General features: G+C 46.0%; 1 protein-coding gene across 4 annotated transcripts in view; it reads right to left on the reverse strand.

Annotated features, from left to right (window-relative positions):
- Window positions 1-22,346, reverse strand: part of RUNX1 (RUNX family transcription factor 1) — a 244,161-nt gene that overhangs the window by 60,854 nt on the left and 160,961 nt on the right. For all 4 annotated transcript variants that reach the window (XM_059392311.1, XM_059392312.1, XM_059392308.1 and 1 more), the window contains one exon: window positions 19,227-19,383. In XM_059392311.1, coding sequence (XP_059248294.1) covers window positions 19,227-19,383 — 157 coding nt within the window. The remainder of the gene's footprint in view (window positions 1-19,226; window positions 19,384-22,346) is intronic.

Here is a 22,346-nt window from a genome sequence, read left to right on the forward strand (position 1 = left end):
CACAAGTGAGTGGTTTTTCCAACACTTCCCTAGCTTCGGCTTTGCTTAGATTCTGAAGGGCACACCTCCTGTGTTGGTCTCGAAGCTCACACTTCACGTGGTTACACGGCTTTCGTTAAATCATCAATAAACAACACAGGATCAAGAGAGATTTGGTTTTGTTTCCTTTCGAGTCGAGACTCTAGGGAACATGGGATTGGACTGGCAGCTATCCACTCCCCCCAACTGTCTCCACGAGTAAAGGAAACCGTATCCATCCTTCCCTTCTAACATAGCATTAGGAAAGACAGAATTCCCGAGTTTGCGAAGAGGAGAAGTTAAAATTATTCCCTCTGTATTTCAAAAACACTAATTGTGGTTAATTGACTTTAAATATTACTTTTAAATGCTAGATGTTATTAGAGGCACTCAAGGGATTGGCCAGACAAAATTTATGGTCAATAAACGGACTTAACGATATGGAACTGACAGACTGAGATTCAACAAGGACTATAAACGTACACACACACGTGGATCTCCACCTAAACTGCTTACAGACACGCGTGGCATGCAACTGTGTTTTCATTACAGGTGTTTACCACCATGCTTTCAGTAACTTTAAAAAAAAACTATTTAAAAATATATTTATAAGTTAGAATACAAGGGCTAAAATGTAAGTAAATAATTAATACAAATATACCAACGATTAATATTAATAATATAAGTAATAATATGTATGTATATTAAAAATTTTAAATATTTCTTCTTGGCCAAGCGCTTTAGAGGATGAACTGCAGGTTTGAATGCTGACTAGCTGTCCTTTGGCAAGACCCCTCTGTGCCTCAGTGCCCTTAACCTGGAAGATGGGTACGCACAGCATGTTGTACCTTACAGCATTTGCAGGGAAGTTAAATGCGTTCATAGGAGTAAAACCATTAAAACGGTATCTGGGGCATGAAGGTACGTGTGTGAGAGAGAGAGAGAGAGAGAGAGAGAGAGTGTGTGTGTGTGTGTGTGTGTGTGTGTGTGTGTGTTGTGCCCACTTTTTGTTATTTTTCTTCTCTGTTTCTCAGAGTTCTCCAACAGGATTCTAAGGTTTGACTAAGCATGACGCTCAAACCGCCCACATCACGGCAGTGGGTTTCTGTTTAACAGTGTCTCCTCTTAGTTATGTAAAACGAAACAAAACCAAACAGAAATGAAAGGAAAACAAAACAGGCCCATTCATTCCCCTATCTGCTCCAAAGCTTCTTAAAAAAATCAACTTGCCTTCCTTGCTCAAGTTAGAGCAGAATACTTTCAACTGTCATGCATGTTTTAATACAAAAGAAAGCCATGAAAAAGGTTCAGTAAAAATACATAGGCCCTCCAATGGCATAGGGGTTAGGGGTGCCAACCTCTTCACTGTGGAAATTCCTGTATAACCTTTGACATTCCCCCAAAAGGACCATTAGCCTACTGCTGACCAGAAGATTCACTCACAATGTAAGCAGTCAATTAACACATATTTTGGATTTCCTATGTAGTATGTACAATGTTCTTACAATACAGTGTAAGCTAGAGAAAAGAAAACATTATTAAGAAAATTGTAAGGAAAATACGTCTACAGTCCTGTACCGCATTTATCAGAAAAAGCCTGCATGTCAGCAGGCCTGCGTGGTTCAGCCCACGTTGTTTAAGGGTCAACTGCGTCATCTTTGGCTGCAGCAACCGAGTGATTCCTAATCATGAAAAGCGCCAGTGAACACTCCCCAAGGACCTGCACCGTATCTCCCGGGAAGCCTGTGATAAGAAGAACAGTGACAGGGCTCTTGGCTCAGTGGGTTAAAGCCTCTGCCTTCGGCTCAGGTCATGATCTCAGGGTCCTGGGATTGAGCCCCACATCAGGCTCTCTGCTCAGCAGGGAGCCTGCTTCCTCCTCTCTCTCTGCCTGCCTTTCTGCCTACTTGTGATCTCTGTCTGTCAAATAAATAAATAAAATCTTAAAAAAAGAAAAAAAAAGAAAAAGAAAAAGAACAGTGACAAACTGCAATTGGATGCTGAAATGGGCTTTGTCCAGCCTGGCTTTACAACCAAAGTCATGGCCGACCTATCTGCCTGGCGAGGTGAGGCTGCTTTCTGGGGAGGGGTGCCCACGGGCCCAAAGCACTGGAGAAGCCCGGGGGGTCCAGCCCCCAGACTGCTCTTCCCATAGGCTGCTCTTCTATCCCGGAACCCGGAGAAGATTCCTTTTGGGCTTTAGGGATTTGCCATCTTGAGAACATGGTTCACAGGTGGCTTCAGGAAGATGCTCCAGACCACCTCTCTCCTGGCATCTTGCCAATGTAGGGGGTGGGCAGGAGGGACTGCACGTCAGGCCCAGAGAGCTGGGCACAGTGAAGTGGAGGTGGGCGGCACTTCCGGCAAGAGGGTTAGATGTGAGTTCTTAGAACTAATGATTTGACCTCTCCAGTCTCCTGGTCTGCAGAACAGGGGGTTCCGGACTTGTGGGATACCCACAAGGTCACCTACAACTCTGACTGTATCTGCTGACTTTGCAGCCCTCCCGGCGTCCACGTTCATGGGCACACGTGCGCTTCCTCAGTTGCCTGGGCTGCTGTCGCAAACCGGCAGAGACCCACAGGCTGAAGGCAACAGAATTCTATGCACCCTGTCACACTTTTGGAGGCTACAAGTCCAAAATCAAGGTGTTGGCTGGGCCACGCTTTATCTGCAGGCGAAATCCTTCAGATAAACTAGGGGAGAATCCTTGCTGGCCTTGCCCCCGTGCTGGTAGCTCCTGGCAATTCTTGGTTTTCCGTGGTTTGCAGCCGCATCTCGCAGTTTTTGCCTCTGTTGTCACATGGCCTTTTTCCCCGTGGGTCTTCGGTCTCCAAATCAAGTTTTCTTTATAAGGATACTGGTCATTGGAGTTAGGGCTCACCCTAATGCAGGATGTCCTCCTCTTATTGATTACAGCTGCAAAGCCCCTCTACCAAAATAAGGTCACACATTCCATGGTTCCTGGTGCACATGATTTAGGGAACACTAATCAACCTGGTTTGAGTTCGGACACCAAGTGTCTTAAGAGTTCCAGTCTTGGCACTGTGGGTCGCAACTGCTCTATGGGCAACTGTTCTTTTTACCTCCTGAAATGGGTCCCACTCCTGTGGAAGCCTTGCTGTAATCATCCTATTCTTGGTTTCCTAAATGACAGGAGAGAATTATCATCTTCATAATACCGGCATTTTTAGGTTTGTGTAGGACTTAGAACCTTCCAAACACATTCTCACATACTTTTGCATTTGATGCTCATAACGTTCTTGTGAAATAAACGAGATAGATCTTATTGTTCCTGGTTGACAGGTAGCAAAGCCAAGGCTCAGAGATGTTAAGCCATTTGCCCAAAGTCACACAGCTTGTATACACAGCAGAACCCAGATGTCTCAGCTTTACACCCACTGTTCTTTGCATTATTGTCATGGGATCCCAGATCTCTACTTGCAAACTCAGTGACACCAGCACCAGGAATCCAGACTCGGTACTTTTCCCATGCTCCACCACCACTCAAAAATTTGAATGTATGGATGCCTGGGTCACTTTTTCGGTTGAGTGTCTGCCTTCTGCTCAGGTTATAATCCCAGGGTCCTGGTATCAAGTCCCACACCGGGTTCCTTAGTCAGCAGGGAGCCTGCTTCTCCCTCTGCCCCTTCCCCTCTTTGGCTCTCTCTCTGATAAATAAACAAATAAATAAAATCTTAAAAAAAAAAAAAAAGTGAGTATAGCCCCGGTGGCTTCCCTATACCCAGAATGTGCTTACAGTTAACTGTAAGCCTGGTTATAATGCAAGAGCAGCTTCTCACCAAGCTGAATTTACACTCCTGGCAGCTGAGCGTTGAATGCCGCCCCCTGGTTAACCACAGATTGGCCTCCTTAATCAGGAATGAAATTCAACCAAAGTGAATATTTGTGAAATTGGAAATTGTTGCTCATAATTATAATTCCATCATTTTATGTCCATCCTTTTATGGGCAGTCCTACGAACCGTCCGCCCAGCACAAGCTACCAGCTAGAGCCAAAGTTCTGGCCCCAGTGATGTGGTTCAGGAAGATGGAGATATTCTGGTCGCTTCCCTCACAATGGGCTCTTGTTCACAGCCTTGAGCACCGGGACATCTGCTTATTACCTGACAGACGGAGGTAATAAGTGATGACATTTGGTTCACAGGTGGGTGTGATGTTTTCCCACTCCAGGAAACCTCTGCCTTCCACTTTCTCGTGCTCTGCGACCCGCCCTGGCACCGTGTGCTTGGTAACTGGGGCCAGTGGGCCAGTGGGTACATGGGACTGACCCACTGAGCTCCAGGACCCTTCCACGCTCTGCTGCCCAACCACTTCCTGGCCCATTCCTGTCGAGACTCAGCCCTTCTTGGCCGGCCCCTGCAGAAGGGGTAGCCACACCCCAGAAGCACATGCGTTATTCGCCAAATTCCCTCATGAAACTGACCTATGGGCCTGGTATTTTAAGTGCGGGGGTGTGGAGGGTGAAAAACGCTCAGGTGTTTTTCCCAGTGAACTGCAGTCGGAACAGTAGGTCAGAGTGCAGGCCGGCTCAATCACAGCCACCCCAAGAGTGGACCAAATGCAGGACCACAGGCATTGGCAGGAGGATGCTGCTGCCGTAGAGGTTCACCCTTGCAGCCTGGAGACAGTCCTTGCCAGGAGAGGCGCCAAGGCTCCCCGCAGCCCTGGCTTTGGCGCCGGGAGACAAGCTGGGGCCTTGGTCAGCGCACACGTGACCCTGGGTGGGCTACAGCTCTGGGTCCCCCAGGGGGCAAGCTGCAGGGTGACAGGTGTCCAGCATGGGGATTTGGGAGCTAAAGGGGTGGGGGGCGCTGAGACCTCCCTTCTCAACTCTCATGGAGACCTAACCCCTAGTCCAGAGAGCGGCCTCTGCTCTGGCCCATGGTTGGGTTCCAGAAGGAAACGATTTAGAAGGAACTGAATAAGGTGGGGGTACACGGCAAGGGACAGAAGGGCTCCCTGACACCCCAAAACAACAGAAGATAAGGCACTGATTATACAATCTGGTGGCCCTGGGAATATATAGAGGGCTAGGTCTGGTCCCAGACCCTCAAGCCAAAATGCCCATGTCTTAAATCTCTGCCACTTGCTAGCTGTGTGACCTTGGGCCAGTTACTTAACCCGTCTGGGCCTCTGCTTTGTCATCTGCGAAATGGGGCTAATACCAGTCTTTCCATCTCACAGTGCCATTATGCAAGTGAAATAAAATAACGAGTCAGCAAGTATTAGTTAAATTATCGTTAGAGACATGAGAAACGTGATTCTGCAACGACTGAGCCTTGGGCAATCCCAGGAGGAGTAACAGGTGAGGAGGGGTGCTGGGGTCTGACCAGGGGGTGGCGGGGTGTGCAGGTCAGTGCTGGGGAGGAGGCACCCACAGAGCTCCACCAGGCTCCTTCCCTAGAAATTCCAGCAAACCCAGGCAGAGCGCACAGGGCAACCAGCAGGACAGCAGAGCGAGGCCTACAGCCCCATCAGGGAGAGACTGCACGTTTAACTCGAAGGTCAAGTTCACTCCGGCCCGCCAGCTGGCGATCTTGGCAAGTCACAGCTGTGGCTGGCTGATCCGTCTTATAAAGAAGCTGGGCCCAATGCTCCCCAGCCGAGCCTGTGGCCTCCCCTAGACGCCAGCTTGTTCGTCCAAGTGCAGGACAAAATACTGCCTGCTTTATTTAGTTGGGAAGAAGGTCACGGGTGAGTCGTCGCAGACGCTGGTGGCCCTGACCCGTGCTGCAAGGCAGCCCCTGCGCTGCGCACTGGGTCTCCCTGCGCCTGCGGGCCCTGGAGCTGGTGAACTCTGACAGCCGACTGTGGTCTCATAAAGCCGTGGCTGGACACGGCAGTTCCGCATGGCCCGGGCGCCCACTCCACTTCCTCACCACATCTGGGAAGTGGCTAAACCTCAGAACTGCTCCCCAAAGGGCTGAGGGCGGGGAGGGGAAGAAGACGCATAAAGGCCACTCCAACTCCTCTCTAGTCCAGAAGTCAAAGAGCAGGGGGCGGGGGGAGGGGCTGTCTGGTCACAGCAACGTCCCCCTACTCCAGTGGCATCAGGGGCGACTTTCCAACTATCCCCCAGTCCTGTTGCAACTGTCCCTCCCAGGGTTTGCTCCTGGGGAGCCAAGCCCCCTGCTGGGGCTCTTCAGCAGCTGGGCTGTCCTTGGGGTCCGTTTGGACCTGTGAGTCATCTTCTCCTTTTTGGGCAGTTTCGGTGGGATGTGAAACTTGCCCTTTGTCACGCAAGGGAAGGCTGTAGGCACAGAGGACCGTCTGCGTCGGGGGTCATACAGCCGGGAGGCCCCAGCACAGTTCTCACACACGCGTGCATCGCTGCAGGAAAGCCGGTTGTGTTCACACACTTAAAACACGGCAGGCAGCGAGTCAGGAAAAATCAAAGGAAAAAAGAAAAAACAAAACAAAACAAAACAAAAAAATGCATTTTTTGAGAAACAAGACAGGCTGTGAAGGCCCTGGTTTGGCCCTTCGCAAATTCTGGAAATCCCAACTGATTCTGAAATGTTGCCGGAGGCTTTCTCCTTTTACCGTATAGATTGTGCCCGACTTCCTTTTTCATCAAGGATAACTGAGTGTGAAAATGAATGCACCCTCAGGGTCCAAGGGGACAGCTGAAATATTTTTCACAAAATATTTTTAATTTACATGTCTCACTTTTCCACTGGAACAACCAACCTAAGGGCCAAAATTCATGCTTTTGCTCTCTGTCCATTTCGTCATCCAAACACATACCACGGGACTTTTGACAGTGCAGCTGTATCGTTGTTTATTTGGGGATTTCTGAAGAGGGCACAAATCCTTCAAGTGGCACAGAAATTTCCTACTTTCTCTAAACTGACCCGAAATCAAGATGTTGGTGTGCGCCCAATTCCGTGCAAAGGGCCCCCTATGATTGCGGATGTGTTTATGTAACTGTACCTCCATCCACATGGGCAACATGTAGGCGGGAGGCCCATTCTAATGGCACCTCCAACCCCAAAGTCTACTGACAGAAGCTCAAAACACAGAACTCAGTTTTTCATAAAAAACAGCATTTTTTTTTTTTTTTTTTGAACGGTGGATTGTTTGAAAAAGTTGGTTTACTTACAGAAAACTAAAAACATGCAAAACATTTTCTCTGGAGATGTTCTATTAAAAACAAGCTGAGGACAGGGACAACATCTTATTAATCTTTGTGTCTTCTGTTCCAAGGCAGTACAAAATGTCTGATACCTGGATCAATGAATTCTTCCATAAACTTTCGGTTCTGACAGCTGGTTCCTTATGATATCTGATTTCACTTTGAAAGCATCACTTGCCTTTTTCTGTGGCTCGGGTGTGAGCTCAGCTTTACCAAAGGAATGAGGGACGAGGCTTCTTCAGGAGGAGTAGGTACCAAACCACAAGGGGCTATGATGGTCATGTGACCTTGCACACTCTTCCCGAGATTTCACAGTCCCTCGCTAATCTTCCCTTTTCTTTTGGTATCAGAGTTCCAGGATTTTGGTGGAAGAATCAGGCTTTACTCCTTTTATCCCAAAAACTTCTAAGACCCTGAATTTACAGCTCTCTTTAGACCAAGGCCACACCTGCTGCCAGGAGAGCCCTCTGGTTGGTGGCCCAAGTTCCCCGGCGGAAGTTGAGCTAGAAGCTAACATAGGACAGGTGATCAAAGTGGCCTCGTCCCAGCCCGGATTCTGTTTGTGTGATGGTCCAGTGGCTCAAGTACACAGCCCAACACCACACTGGTGCTACGAAGAGGTCTAGGCGTGGACACAGAAAGCAAGGCAGCGCTGGGGTCTTCTGTGCGGGCCACCAGCCTTTTAAACCACCCAGCGGCTGCTTCCTAGGAAGCATGAGGTCAGGTGGGTGTGGAGGCTAAGACAGAAGAAGAGGTAAGCCCCAGGCAAGGCTGGGGGTGTGGTAGGCAGGGCCTGGCAGGAGTGGACTCTGGGCACAATTACCAAATGAGCTTTCTGCAAATTGGGTATGCACTCGTCTGAGGCTGCCTGCAGGGAGAACTGGAAGTTCTCAGTCCCTGAACCCCTAGACATGCTTTCCCTTCTTCCGTCGACAATCTGACAATCTGCCTATCTTCCTACAATTTGTATCCAGGTATGTCCTGTCTCTGCTGCAATACAAGTTGGTGGCTCTTCATTTCCCTGGGAGCAGACCAAAATTTCCAGTGTGGATGGATGTCAAGGTCCTGAGCAGCTCTTTGGGTCTCATCCTGCTCCAAGATCTTCCCCAGAAGGCAACCCAAGCATGTCCTGGCTCCTGGACAGACCAGGCGTTCCTCCCCACCCTAATTTCTCTGCTTGGACACTCTTCTCAATGCCTTCACCTGGATACTCTTCCACACCCTAAACTCTCTCAACTGAGATGACAATATACATCGCGCACATCTGATGAACGACTGAATAAAGAATGAATGAGGTACCCTCATCCAGTGACCTTTGGGGGTGGGGGTCGGTTCTCAGAAAAAAGCGATGGACATTATACTTCCCTGATTGGAAGGGTCCAAAGCCTGTGTGAGACTCACCAATTAAAATGGAAAACACAAGGTCCTGCCTGTGTCAAAAGGTCCAGCAAATGTCTGCGGCAATAATCATAATACTACTATCGTATTTATTTATGAATATTTATGAAACTCCTACTGCATCTCCAGCACTCTCATTTTACGAGGTTCTTTGCAGGGTAACAGAATTCCTTGTATCCAGGAGTGGACACTGGAAAACAGCTTCCTTCCTAATGTTCTTATTCAGGGACTCACAGGCTGATTCCACCCGCTCTTACTCAGCCTCCCCCCAGCACTTCTCGCTGCAGAGGGAAGGAGCACACTGAGATGTGGTTCTTCCTGAGTCCTGCCACGCTGACATTATCTTGTTTCAATCATCCTGATAACCTTCCAAGTGTGTATGAAAGGCACCATTGCACCTACTGCACAGATGGGGAGACTGAGACTAGCACCTCTTAGCAAGTCCTGCAAGGGCACCCACTTCTCATACATGCCTTGCTACCTTTCAAAGACCCACAGAATCATCACAGCTAGACGTGTATGTTCTATGCTGTCATTAGGAATCAGAGGACCCCTGAATGGGAGACAATGGCTTTAGTATCATTAGAACCCATGGATTTGGATAGAATGCAAGACGCCAGCATAGTAAGAGACCTTTCCAAGTCAGAGCCAGATTAATGAATTCCCCCATTTATAGATGGCCAAAAGAAAAAGTGCAAGGATGTTCACTTGCAGTTTCTGAAAATGCTGATACAACCTTAAGATGGCTTCCAATGGAACAGCCAGGATGTCCTTAAGCACAGTCCAAGGCAGGCTGCCGTGAGACTACCATAAAACTCCCTAAACCTGGGTGGAGTTAGCAATTACCGCGCAGGAAGAATGTGATGCTGCTGGGTGCCAGCCTGCGGAGCCCAGCGACAGGACAAAGGGATTATTCTGCTTCATTGTGAAAATGCAGTGTTTATTGTTAAAATACGGTTGGGAATTAAAGGGGCATGTATGAATCATAAATATTTGCATGCCATTAATGTTTGGACAAAAGACTTGGAATGGCTACGTTGGGAGAACTTCTTTTCCCATGAAAAACAGTGCTTCATATTACAGGACATATTTAATTTCGTCTCTGCCATCGCTAATCTGAAATCTCAGCGCCCGCTGCGTATAACTCTTTCGCGACCTAAGAACTTTATGCGGCGGAGGAGCGAGGGCAAGGGTTGATGGTCCCTTCCTGGAAAAAACTCATCTGTTTGGATAAACAAAAAAGCAGGTTCCCATTGTTGTTACCAGCTCACAGAGCTTCCACCGCCGCCTCTACCGCGTTAGTGTCCCTGAAGCAGATGAACCATGTAAAGTAATAAGGCTTATCGTGGGTCTTAGGGCAGGTGCTCCTTCCTGCACAACCCCCACCCCAGCCCCAAGGACAAAGCCAGAATCGGGCTCAGAAAGGTCGAGTCACTTGCCCACGGATGCACAGCTCTGTGCCAGTGTTCTCAACGAGGGGAGGGGGCATCCCTCCACCCCCGTTCCCACCCCCGAGGACTTTTGGCAATGCCTGCAGACATTTGTGGTTGTCGCAACTGGGAGGGGGACATGTTATTGGCTCCTGGGCTGAGGCCAGGGATCCTGCTAGCCATCCAACAACACGCCGGACGGCCCCGCGACAAAGAAACGCCAGCCCTAAATGCTGCTAGCGTTGAGGGTGAGACGCTCGCCTCAGTCAGTAGAGAATCCAGTCAAGCCCGCGTATGTAGGAACCATGAGACCTCAACGCTTAGGGAGCAAGAGTCCTGGGGTGGTCGCTATTTGAAGATATTGCATGAGAAATACCACTCGGCACCAGGCACGGGTGATATCACAAGGTGCCTTTCTAGGTTTTGAAAATTCTGGGGATTCCACCTCTTGGGAGTTGCGGGCGTGTCTCCCAGGGTGCTTGGGTCTCAGTTACCACCGCCCTGCCCCCACGCATGCCGCAGCTGTTCTTGAGCTCTGGCCCTGGCGACCTTTACTCCCAAGCGCATGTAGGGACAGCACATGGGCTCTGTGCAGTCCCCAGCACAGATGAGGCCGCCAAACTCCCATTCCCTTTTTTTTTTTTTTTTAAGATTTTATTTATTTATTTGAGAAAGAGACAGTGAGAGAGAGCATGAGCGAGGAGAAGGTCAGAGGGAGAAGCAGACTCCCCGTGGAGCTGGGAGCCTGATGCAGGACTCGATCCGGGAACTCCGGGATCATGACCTGAGCCGAAGGCAGTCCTCCAACCAACTGAGCCACCCAGGTGTCCCCAAACTCCCGTTCCGATAACTAGCTTTCTCACATTATTTGACACACACTGTAGCTCCATGCCAAATCGGGGAGATGGCCACTTCACTGAGGGGAGCGAAAAGAAGCGGGTGTATCCATGGGGCAGGAGAGTTAGGTGTGGGGCTTCCCATGCAGGCTAAAAGCAAGCAACCAAACAAAAACCAGAGAAAGCCCTCACGGCAAAAGGTATCTGAGAAATTCAACCCGCAGCAGATGTTACCTGGATGTGAGAAGCAGCCCGGGAGGACTCACTGGACTTTTTTCAAACCACCTTTGCCTGACACTTCAGTGTGGGAAACAAGAGAGCAGATGTGTTGGGGCGGGTGGGAGAAAGCTCTGGAAGAATCCACCTGTCTGTCCGTAGTACCTGTAAACCCAGCGCCATCTCAGAGACGGCCAGCAACTTGGGTCCCTTCTCTTGTCCTTCTATATGTCCCACACACACACTTTTTTTTTCTTCCCCAGGTGTGCAGACCAAGCCCTTTCCAACATCTGCAAAGTATGTATGTCAGGGATGCCTTCCAGGACTTGGCTTTTCACACTCTTCAGTTTGAGTGGACACTGGCCATTCATATCCCTCTGTGTTCCTGGACAGGGGATCTGGGGTCCCAGACTGAAGGGACCCACGGGGGGTGGTGCTGAACCCTGAGAAGCCAACAGGATCCTTTCATTATTTCTAACCATCCCTGTGGACCTGTATCTGTGGGACATTCTTGGGGGAGCATCTGCCATGGGGGGAGTCTTCCAGGAAAAGCTTCTCCTGCTATGTGGCCCACCCCACCTTTGGCCTCTTCTGGCTCCCACTACCACATCGCCCCATTCTGGATGTTAGTGTTTGGAGATGGGGGTGATTCTATGTGTATAGAACACTGGTATGTTTTTATCCTTAAATTAAGATGTAAGGGGCGCCTGGGTGGCTCAGAGGGTTAAGCCTCTGCCTTCGGCTCAGGTCATGATCCCAGGGTCCTGGGATCGAGGCCCGCATCAGGATTTCTGCTCGGCTGGGAGCCTGCTTCCCCCTCTCTCTCTGCCTGCCTCTCTGCCTGCTTGTGATCTCTCTCCCTGTCAAATAAATAAATAAAATCTTTTAAAAAAGACCTAATACTCACAGATGGTTTCTAATTTTATTTTTTTATTCTCTGTGTACTTTTTAAATGTACGTGTTTCATGCATTTTGTAAAGAGGCAGAAAGTGAAGGTAGAGGGGCAAGGGTGCGATTTCACGACTTCTTACGAATGAGTGTGATGTGAGCAGAGGGTTCTCAGTCTCGGCAGGACTGATGTTTCAGATGGGTAACCGTGCTGTCAGGGGGTTTGTCCTAAGTACACGGGGTGTCTAGTAGAGTCCCTGGGCTCCACTTCACTAGATGTCCCCAGCAGTCCCCGATCCCAGCTGTGACAGCCAAACACGTCTGTAAGCTGTTGACAAGCGTCCCATGGGAGCCCAAATCACCCTAGCCGGGAACCACTCAGAGAGACCACCATCAAAATCGGCAAGCAGACAGACCGACAAAATACCAACTGTGAACTGCCGTGAGGTTTCCAATGGGACCATGAAGGCAGAGCATCTGGAAAGACCCAGCGGAGCAGGTCCTGGAGACACACCATTTAACGGGGCAGACAAAGCCTTATTATGAGATGAGTTTAGGTCAGCTCCTCATTAATTCTAAATAGATAAATGGATACTGATTGTACTCCACACAACGGTTTCATGTAAGAATGAAGGAAAAACATCTGTGAGGACCCAAAACCATGGCCTTGAGCAAACTGGAATGTTTCCACCTCGAAAAGGCCCATCCCTTCTTGCCTCTTGCCCAGATCTGGTAAGTGCACCGATTACCAACGGTGCTCACGCCGCCCTGTTCCTGTGCATGGCCTTTGTTTCAGCCCAGGAGAGTCTCCTTTGTTTGCACACGGTGACTCAGGGAGGGCCACACAGTGCCCGTGAGAATGCCCGCCAGCCCTCCCAGGAACCAGACCCAGGCTTTTCCTTGGGTTGGGAGGCTGGGGGAGTTGGCAGGGATCTGTGATTCGTGTCTCCTGTGCATTCATAAGGACGGTCTTAACTCTCCAGGTAGAAGCCGGGATTAATCTAAGTTGAAAAAGAAGTGGGAAATTTATCTAACATCTTCCTGGAGAAAAACACAGGTTACGTAGCTTCTAAACAAACGCATCTTCACCCACGAAATCACAAGACACACGTTTTTGAACCTGGCAGCTGAAAGGCCACGGGCCTCTCTCCAAGAAGCTTGTTGGGATCGCTGCAAGGGTTTGGGGGTCCTCAACAACCTGCAACGCTCCCTGGAGACAAGTTCAGTGACAACAGACTTCCTACGGATCCACGCCCAGTGTAGGCCAACAGGGTCTGGGCCACATGTCTGAGTCCCAAATCCATGCAAGGCAAAGCGTATGCCAAGGAGAGCTCCATTTTGGACAGTTCAGTCAGACTGTGTACACTCTGCCGGGTGCGGGACTCACTGGTGAAGGGGGACAGACCTTGCCAGGAATCCACTAAGGTGTGCGTATGAAATACAAATCTCGAGGAACAGGACTCCATCCCTGACACCCCACGAATGAACAGATAAAAGCAGCGTATTTGGAAGTGTTCCTACGAACACTCAGTCCACGCTGCTCACTTATTAATTTTTGTCAATTGTATCATTTAGGCTTCAGTGAGAAGATGTGATTAGCATTCATTTAGTCCCAAAGATAATTTGGCCCAAGAAGACTTCTCAGTGGGAGGACGGATAGGTGAGCCCGTGTGTACACACGTACCCACCCCCCCGACACACCGACTGAAAGTCCAACAGATCCTCCAAAGCCACAGAACCTCCACTGACAGGACACGACTCCTTATAAATATCCGTTTACTGATCTGGACTCATTTCATAACCAACAGAAAGAGAACGGTCACCAGACAGTATACCCTCTCTCGTTTCTGACAAGTAATTTTTCTTTAAAAAAAAAAAAAAAAAAAATGACACAGACTCTGCTCCTCCATAACCCATCTTCTCCACCCTCTCTCGCCCCTTGCCAACCAGCACAAAAAAGAAAATACAAAACTGATTTATTACAACCAGAGCAGCATTGCAGCCGTTGGCCGGTTCACTGTTTATGTCTATAATGCTTGCTGCTGAAACAGGAAGCTCTAAAAATCATTCAACCATTATTTCTCTCAGAGGCTCTTTCTGATTGATAGTCCTTGGTCTCCACCGAAAGCAATGGCCCTGACCAAACGCAAGCTGACCGGCATGGAAGGGGCAACCGACCACCAACTCTGAAATAGTATTCATACCATTAGTTTCATTTAAAAAATGCTGTCTGACACTATCGGCGACGTCTGGCACTTCATAAAATCAGCAAGAAAACTATGAAGAGATAGATTGTGAAACTATGTTCCAGGCACAAGCAGTTTCCAAGAGAGCTTTCCTTCCTGGTCCTCGCCATGGTATTAGCAGAAACCGGGACTGCCAGGGGTAGTGGCTGGGGGTAGGGAGCTACTTGCTTTGAGAAAGGATTGCCACCCTCTTATTGGCAAAAGGGAAACAGAATGAGAAACCTGATCTCTAAAGATGAATTCTCCATCAGATCAGGGACATCAGCTTTCGACCTGCCATCCAAAGGAATTATTTGCTGGGGCTGCCTGGGGCTTGGTGTCTCCGAAGCTGGTCTTTTTTCATTGTTGTTGCTTTTAATCATGTCTTTTTCCGGTATTTTCTCCAGGAGATCTGATTGCTAGCTTTATTATCTTGAATGTTGCCCATGGAACAGCTCTGGGGTTGTCAGAGCAATTTTTCCTGCCCCTCATTATGGGACTCTAGGATGGAAGGGAGAATGACTTGGGTCCTATGATAATACTGTGAGTCATTCCGACCATTTCTTAGTAACAACCACTCCATAAAGACATGTCTCTTTTTGTGCAGAACACCAGGACAGTTCAAATGGACTTTCCCTCCATCTCAGCCATAGCCTTTCACTCATCTGAAAGCCACCTCCCCATACTGTTCCTCAACTACTGCAAAATCCTGTAAGAATGAAACTGCCTTTAAGTAACAAACATTACACAAATATGCAATAACCCAGATTGTGACGGGGTAAATATTATGTCTGGGAAGACATCCATAGCAAGAACACGATGAAGGAATTTCATTTTTTAAAAGCATTGGAAAGGGGAACTATTTTGAAAGCGGGAGGTCAAGATGAACAGAAATTCCTCCAAGGAATGAAACCCCATTCTAACCGACGGGAGAACTCCCAGACCTCCTGGGGCTGAGGGTGGACTCACGCTGCAGCTCTGCAGGGGTGTGTGTGACGGGAGGGACAGGTGAGGGGCAAGGGGAGCTTAGGCATTCACTAGAGAAGGACTGCATGTGTGCATACCTGATGGCCTTTGGGAGGTTTGGACCAGCAGTTTGAATGGGATCATTTGCCTAATTAGAGAAACCCGGTCCTGGCTATAATAAAAGCAGGTGTTACCAAAACACACAGGGTACAAGAAGGACGTCCACCTTGTCTGTTCATTTATTCACATTCCACTTAACCACTCGGTGCAGCCCAGTGCGAGGCCAGCCCTCCATGGTCAAGGCAAAGTTCCAAATTCACAGATGCTCGGCTTTGGGGCAGTGGCCCGTGGATCCCAGAAGGTCCACAAATGAGCCTCAACAGTCCTGGAAACTGAAACTGTGCATGAAACTCTGGGTAGAAGGGCCCATGCATATTTTTCCCCCCTTGGGAGAAAAGGATTTTCACAATTATCTATGATGTTCCCAAAAGATTAAAAAATCATATTCTTAGGAATTAGGAGGAAATTTGCACTGGATTCTCTTCCCCCTTCATGATGTGGTTGATGATACGGTCTGGTAGATTTCCTCTTTGGTTCTAAAATGAATTAACTAGAGCCGTTTCCCCTGATTGATGGATTCCTTTCCAACTGATTATGTACTACAACAGCGACAGCAGCACTCCCAGTTCTCCCTGCTAAAATTTCTTCAGTGTCTCTCAGCGGCAGCCATGAGACGCTTTCTTGTAACTGAAAATACCAGTGATAACCTGCCTCGATTGTTGACATCAACTGACATAAGCTACTCCTAATTAACTTTGCCCAAGAGAACTTCTTTTGATCCTGAACTTCAACGTTCCGGGGGGTGAGGGCCGGTTCTTCAGAACGTGTGATTTAAGTGTGAAAGTCCTGATCAACGATCTGTGTGCTCGGCATCACCTCTCACCCCCGGGGGGCTGCCCACTCCTCCTGCCCTGCAAGGACAGAGTCCAGCCCTATGGAGACACTAAATCAAGAGGGAGCAAACCCTAAGGGGAAAGTATCCCCTGTATGAAATTTAAATGGGCCAGGAGAAAAAGGAGGGAAGGGGGAAACAGGAAGACAGTTCAGACATGAAGCCTTCACCAATATTTTTCAGGGGCCAATGTTGTCAGCAAGGCCCTAAAAGCCGGATGGGCAGGTTTTCCCGGTTGCAGGCTGAACTTGAGGTTATAAGTTGTGATCCTGGAGAGGAGCCAGGACCCAGACAAATCAGTTTTGTCGACCAGAGAAAAACCCTTCCATGTTTTCCAAACTCCACGGGCTGGCAGCAGCAAAAGAAAAGGGAGTTTCTTTCTCTGCCCTTCCTTTAGAACTGAGAACCAAGCCCTTTTGAGAAACCATGGGATCAGTGCTGTTTGACAGAATGCGAACCTGGCATTGAAATGTTTGGATGAGCCGACAGCCAGGACCTTCTCGGCCACGGTGGCGTGTTGATGCCAATGACGTGTTTTCAGGCACATTTTCAGAAACAGAAAATGAAACAGTAAATAGTCTTACGATCGCTTCATAAAACATGATGAAACTTTTAAAGGACGAGATTCAGGGAGGAAGATTAAGACTAATTGTCAAAATTAGTGAGAATCCTCTGTTCTCTTCATAATGGGAAGCAAATTGAAAAAAAAAAAAAATCTGGCAGGCTTTGCTGTTGACACTTACACTCAAGAGAGTAAAATCAAGTTGTATTTTATGACTGGAGAGAGATCATGAAACACAGTCCAATGGGCCTCCTGACGGCTCATTTTGTTTTGTAATACTGACCAAAAAAACAAAAACAAAAACAAAACAAAGCAAAAAAACCCCCTACAAACAAACAGAAAAACAACCCACTCAAGACCAACAATACACAGAGTAACCAGAATCGGGTCAAACATGGAATTAGGGTTCCTGTATTTTGGATTGCTTACGATCACTCCCAGGAAGCAGAACCCATTCAAAACAGATATTGTCCATTTATGGCATTTTCATCAGTTTTCTCGTTCCAGGTTATCTGAAGACAGCCTGGCCTTGGTCATTGCTATTTTACTCTTTGGGTTTTATGCAAACTCTAGGGCATACTGGCACGAATAAGGCAGCCAACTGCAAACAATCCACACCTTGGGGAAACAGTTCACTGTTACCCAAGTAAACACAAGGCACCTCTATTAGTCACCCACTCAAAACAGAAATGGCCAATGAGGGACCAGAGCCCAGCCCTCCATGCCAGAAAAGGAAGCACGCTGCTTTCAAAATCCCAGTCTTTATTATCGCCGACTTACTGCACACTGCCCAAAGCCCTACAGCTCTTCTCATGGGAAAGCTTCACAGGCACCATCCCTTCATGGTTCCCAAACTTCTCTAACCAAAGCCTGACACGGGGTCCTTCATCGATGCACACTACGACGATAGGACTTTCCCTGGAAAGGCAACCCAAGGGGGGTCTCAGCCATCATCCCTAATGGAATAAAACCACAAGAACTGAATTAAGATTGTCAGCTAGGCTGGTAGGCAGAGGCCAAGCAATTGGGGCCTTTGTGTTTTATTGGCTTCTCACCTGCTCTGCCAGCTCCTCATCTGAAGCCTTCAAGATGTTTTCCAAACACACATCTCTGAATCATAACGTGAATTCCATTTACGGAAAGGCGGGGACTTTTAATATAACAAATGAACCCATTTAATGACTTTATGCTTTCATATGTTATAGGATCTCTCCTGCTTTCAATAAGTGGATATAATTTTCTTTGTATTACCCTATTATCAACATAGTTAGTATTATGAACATATACTTTCAGTCACGTTATAAGTTTCGTTTTTTTTTTTTGTTTTTTTTTTGTTTTTAATTTTCTCCACCTAGGATTCTCTTTTGAAAATACTGTGGGCGGCTAAGACATCAAAAATGAAGGTCCTTTTTGCAACACACATTTAACTCTTCCCCTCTTTGACTAATCAAACACAGATTTTCTTGTATTTTTGAATGTCTTTATAAAGAGTAATGATTAGTCTTATATTTCAATGTCCACTGGTTATGCTTTACTTTTTTTTTAATACGAGAGTCATCTGATGTTCATGTATTTATCATGCCTTTTTTTTATTATACTCAAAATACCTTTTATTCATTAGCTTATTCAATATATATTATGAAAATGAAATTTTCAAAACTCTCCTTCCCCCTTCCATTAAACTTCTAGTACTTAATGCTATTTATAAAATACAACTTCAGTTCTTACAATACAGAGAAAACACAATATTTGAAAATAACTGGAAACCAGAGGAGATTATGGGCCAAAATTCCTCTCTCTGCTCTAATACTTTAGTAACAGGCACAGAAAAATAAAACCACACATGTGAACTGCCCTGACCCAACAGTTCCTTTGGGTAATCCAGTCTCGAACAGATCAGTACTAAAATGTTAACTGGGTCTGACCACTCCCCCAAATAATAAGAAGGCATCCACATTACATGTGACAGGAAGGTCATAAATGTCATCACATTTGCCAAACCAGAATGGTAATATGTCCTCATATTTATCATAAAATGGTAAATCTACTTGAAACCACATTTCAATAACCATCTACTGTACATCTCTTAAAATGATCACAAGTGATCATGTGAAACTCTATTCTTTGTCATAGATAGCACATGGATTCTAAGTTAAAGGCTTCCATGATATACGTTTTTTATAATTATCAAGTAGCGATTACTAGTTGTATCATCTTAGTTTCTGTGATGGTGAGTTTTATATTTTTACATTTTTGTAAAGATGGGAGGAATTTCCTTGAAATTCACAATTCATGCTTTGCATGTTCCAAATCACCCTTAAACTAATTCATTAATAGAAAGCAACAATGTAAAGGTAGATTTCTTAAAAAGATACCACATTTTAAATCAGTAATTTTTAAAAGCTTGAAGTAGCAGTATCAACAGGAAAGGCTGTGCTTCCAGGGATCCCATCACAGAAACTTCTAGAACATCACAGGCATTTCTAGAACATCACAGACACTTCTAGAAGTTTTGAAATTTGGATTTGTTGCCATGTAAGACCCTGCACTCCCATTTTAGTTTCGACAGATACATACCTCTTCCACTCCGACCGACAAACCTGAGGTCATTGAATCTTGCAACTTGGTTTTTCATGGCTGCGGTGGCATTTCTCAATTCAGCTGAGTAGTTTTCGTCATTGCCAGCCATCACAGTGACTAGAGTGCCATCGGGGACATCCCCCAGAGCCACCACCTAAACACCAACCAAGGGACAGATGCAGACATCAGAAATGAAGTACACTTGATGTTAATTGTTTTAAAATAAAAATTAAGTGATCCTTTTTAAAAAAAATATTTATTTATTTTAGAGAGAGAGTGCGTGCACAAGAGAGCAGGGGGAGGGGAGAGTGGGAGTGATTCTCAAGCAGATTCTGATCTGAGTGCAAAGCCCATAATGGGGCTTGATCTTATGACCCTGAGATCATGACGTGAACTGAAATCAAGAGTTGGAAGCTCAACTGACTGTGCCACCCAGGTGCCCCAGTGATCGTCTTTAAATTTGCAAGGGATAAGCAAGACAACAAGACAGTTATTAATGGGAAGAATTTCTTTGAACACCGTTATGCAGAACTAAATATAAATTTAGGAGTCCTAGAACATTCACCTAATAAAGCCACCTAAGGTCACTTGGTGCAGCTGGGACAAAATTGCAAGGACTTTGAAAACTTTGCCTTTTCATGAATGCCATCATCTTAATATCTAAGAAATGCAATGTCTTCTGTTTGTAAGTTGATAACCTGACCCATTGCTCGCTTATCCAGACGTCCACTGACAGGCCTCACAGGGCTCACTTTGCTTTTAGGTGTTTAAACTTATTTCGGCTAAAATTAAATTCAATCTTTACAACTGACTTGCTGATGATTCTTGAATCACTCTCCCTTTGTAGTTCTTCTTTGAGACCCCCTACTTGCTTCTCTTATTTTGATTATCAGTAGCTGGGAATTCTGGCGTGCAAGGCAAAAAATCAGAAATCTACTCTTTGCTTATTACTAATTGCAAAGGCAACAGACCTCAGAGAAGAGGGGTCTCCCTTTCGCCTACTGCTCTGAATTCAGGAGTGGAACTATGTGGCATTTTTATATCTGTGGGTCCCCTAGATGTGTCAACTATGTCCTGATAGAAGACCGAGGTTTTCCCCAAGCCCAGACAATCTTCAAGAATTCCTTTAATGTAACTGAATAGGAATGGATTTCCTAATAGGGCTACTGAAGAAAACTGGTAGATGATATTTTTGACATTCAGGTCATAAAAAAGCAGTAATTTCAAGGTAAAATGCTCTGAAGACCATGACACAAAAATGGTTTGTGCAGTTGGTTCTAGTTCTTGGCCGTCATTTGACTCTTCTGGAAAAGATTTTTTAGGGGCTAGATAATTATTATTAGCTATATTTCCATTGTTCCTATTTTTTTAAAGTGGTTGTAGGAGTTCAAATCAAAATGCCCCAACTTTTTCCTATTCCTATCATTTCTGATACTCCTCATGGCAATTTCTCAGTAGTGAATTCTGTGTTAATCATTCAATTATATAATCACTTTTTTCATTCTGTATCTGAGTTGTAAGAGCAATGAATTCGCCAGGGATTATTATTCCTTTTTACCTAAGCATCATGACATACTTGGGTTAAAACCTATATTTTCAATTCCCTTTTTCTGCCTGTAAATAAGGCTGCCATAGGCTCCCTTGTACGATAGCAGAGCCATTGTTTCTCGAAATGCCCATCGTCGTTGCCTGCTTGGCCATAACCCCTTCCCCGTGTCATCCAGGTGACCATCTCTTGCTTTTATTCCTTGTGATACATCAGCTTTCATATTCTGAAGAGTATGACAGGGAGGACAAGCCATCTCATCACAAGGGGCCAGGGGACCAGGAGAACGAGCCCGCCCAGCGATAGATAGATATGTTCACCTGTCTTATCCCACTTGCTCTGTGGAGCACAGTCTGGGCTTTTATCTTTCTTCCTAATCCTCTCCATCTCAATGCTGGGCATGTTTTCTATGAAGGAGATTTAAAAACAACAGCTATTTATTCCCCAAGCACTCTCTAATTAGATATTTAGTTCCCATTATAAGTGTGTTTGTTGCCTTTTAATTAAGAGCAGTAATACGACGATTCCCTTTTGTTTCGAAAACATCATTGAAATATATCTCCTTGATCAGTTATTTATATATTTTACCTTTTTTTCTCCTATACCCACAAAATGTGCTGGCTCTATTCTGCTTTTTTCAGTCTCTGAAAATTTTTTCCACTTTTTTTTTCTCTCAGTGTTTTCACTTCCTTCTGTAAAATCAGCTCGCAGTGTTGAAATGCCCTCCTTGAACACATATTTTTACTTCCTCATCCCCGTCTCCCTGTGATGACCTGGCTTCTCTGTTTTAATCCGACATTTAGTTATACTTAACAAACGAGGTTTTCAAACCGAGTAACTTCTTGTTGGGGAAGAATCTGGGAAGAGGTTAAAATAAGTAAATCTTGTTGTCTGTCTTCCAAAATGCATGCTAAATCACCATCCTCTCACTGGCTCCTCTCACGGTGCTCCAGGCCTGTTCTGCTCCTCTCTCCTCTTTCCAAAACTATCCTTGTCAGTTTTTGGCAAACTCAGGAGACCTTCACCCAGTAGAAACAAATATAGAGTAAAATGATCATGGTGGCTAAATATGAAATGGTTGTTGATGTTGGAACCTAAGACTAACAAAATTAGCAGTTTAACCCTTTCTACCCCTCCCTTTCTAAAAAAAAATGCAGCAAAGGCCAAAGATATGTGGGTGCTTGAAGATAATTTTCTTTTGTTTTGTATTTTATTGATCTCAGAGAGATCTTCTTTCTCTTTTTTTTGGCAGGAGGATAGGGGAGAATATTAAATTACAGTAATAACATATATTGTCTAATTGTTAACAAGCACACTTAGACTAGATTAAAAAATTAAAAAAATTAAAACTAACACGTCTGCTAATTTGGTACAGATTGTCCCACTGACAGACAATGAGAGCAGCATTAAAAAAAAAAAAAAAAAAAACAAAAAAAAAACTCACTTCAAACAGAAAAAAAAAGAAGGAACTGGAATGAAAAGCTATAAACAATAGGTAAGGAAACACAAACATTTACATTTTAACACAGACCAAACAGACAAGAAGGGACTTGCTGGCCAAAGGATATCTC

Source organism: Mustela nigripes, chromosome 2 (assembly GCF_022355385.1).
Source record: "Mustela nigripes isolate SB6536 chromosome 2, MUSNIG.SB6536, whole genome shotgun sequence".
Classification (NCBI taxonomy): Eukaryota; Metazoa; Chordata; class Mammalia; order Carnivora; family Mustelidae; genus Mustela; species Mustela nigripes.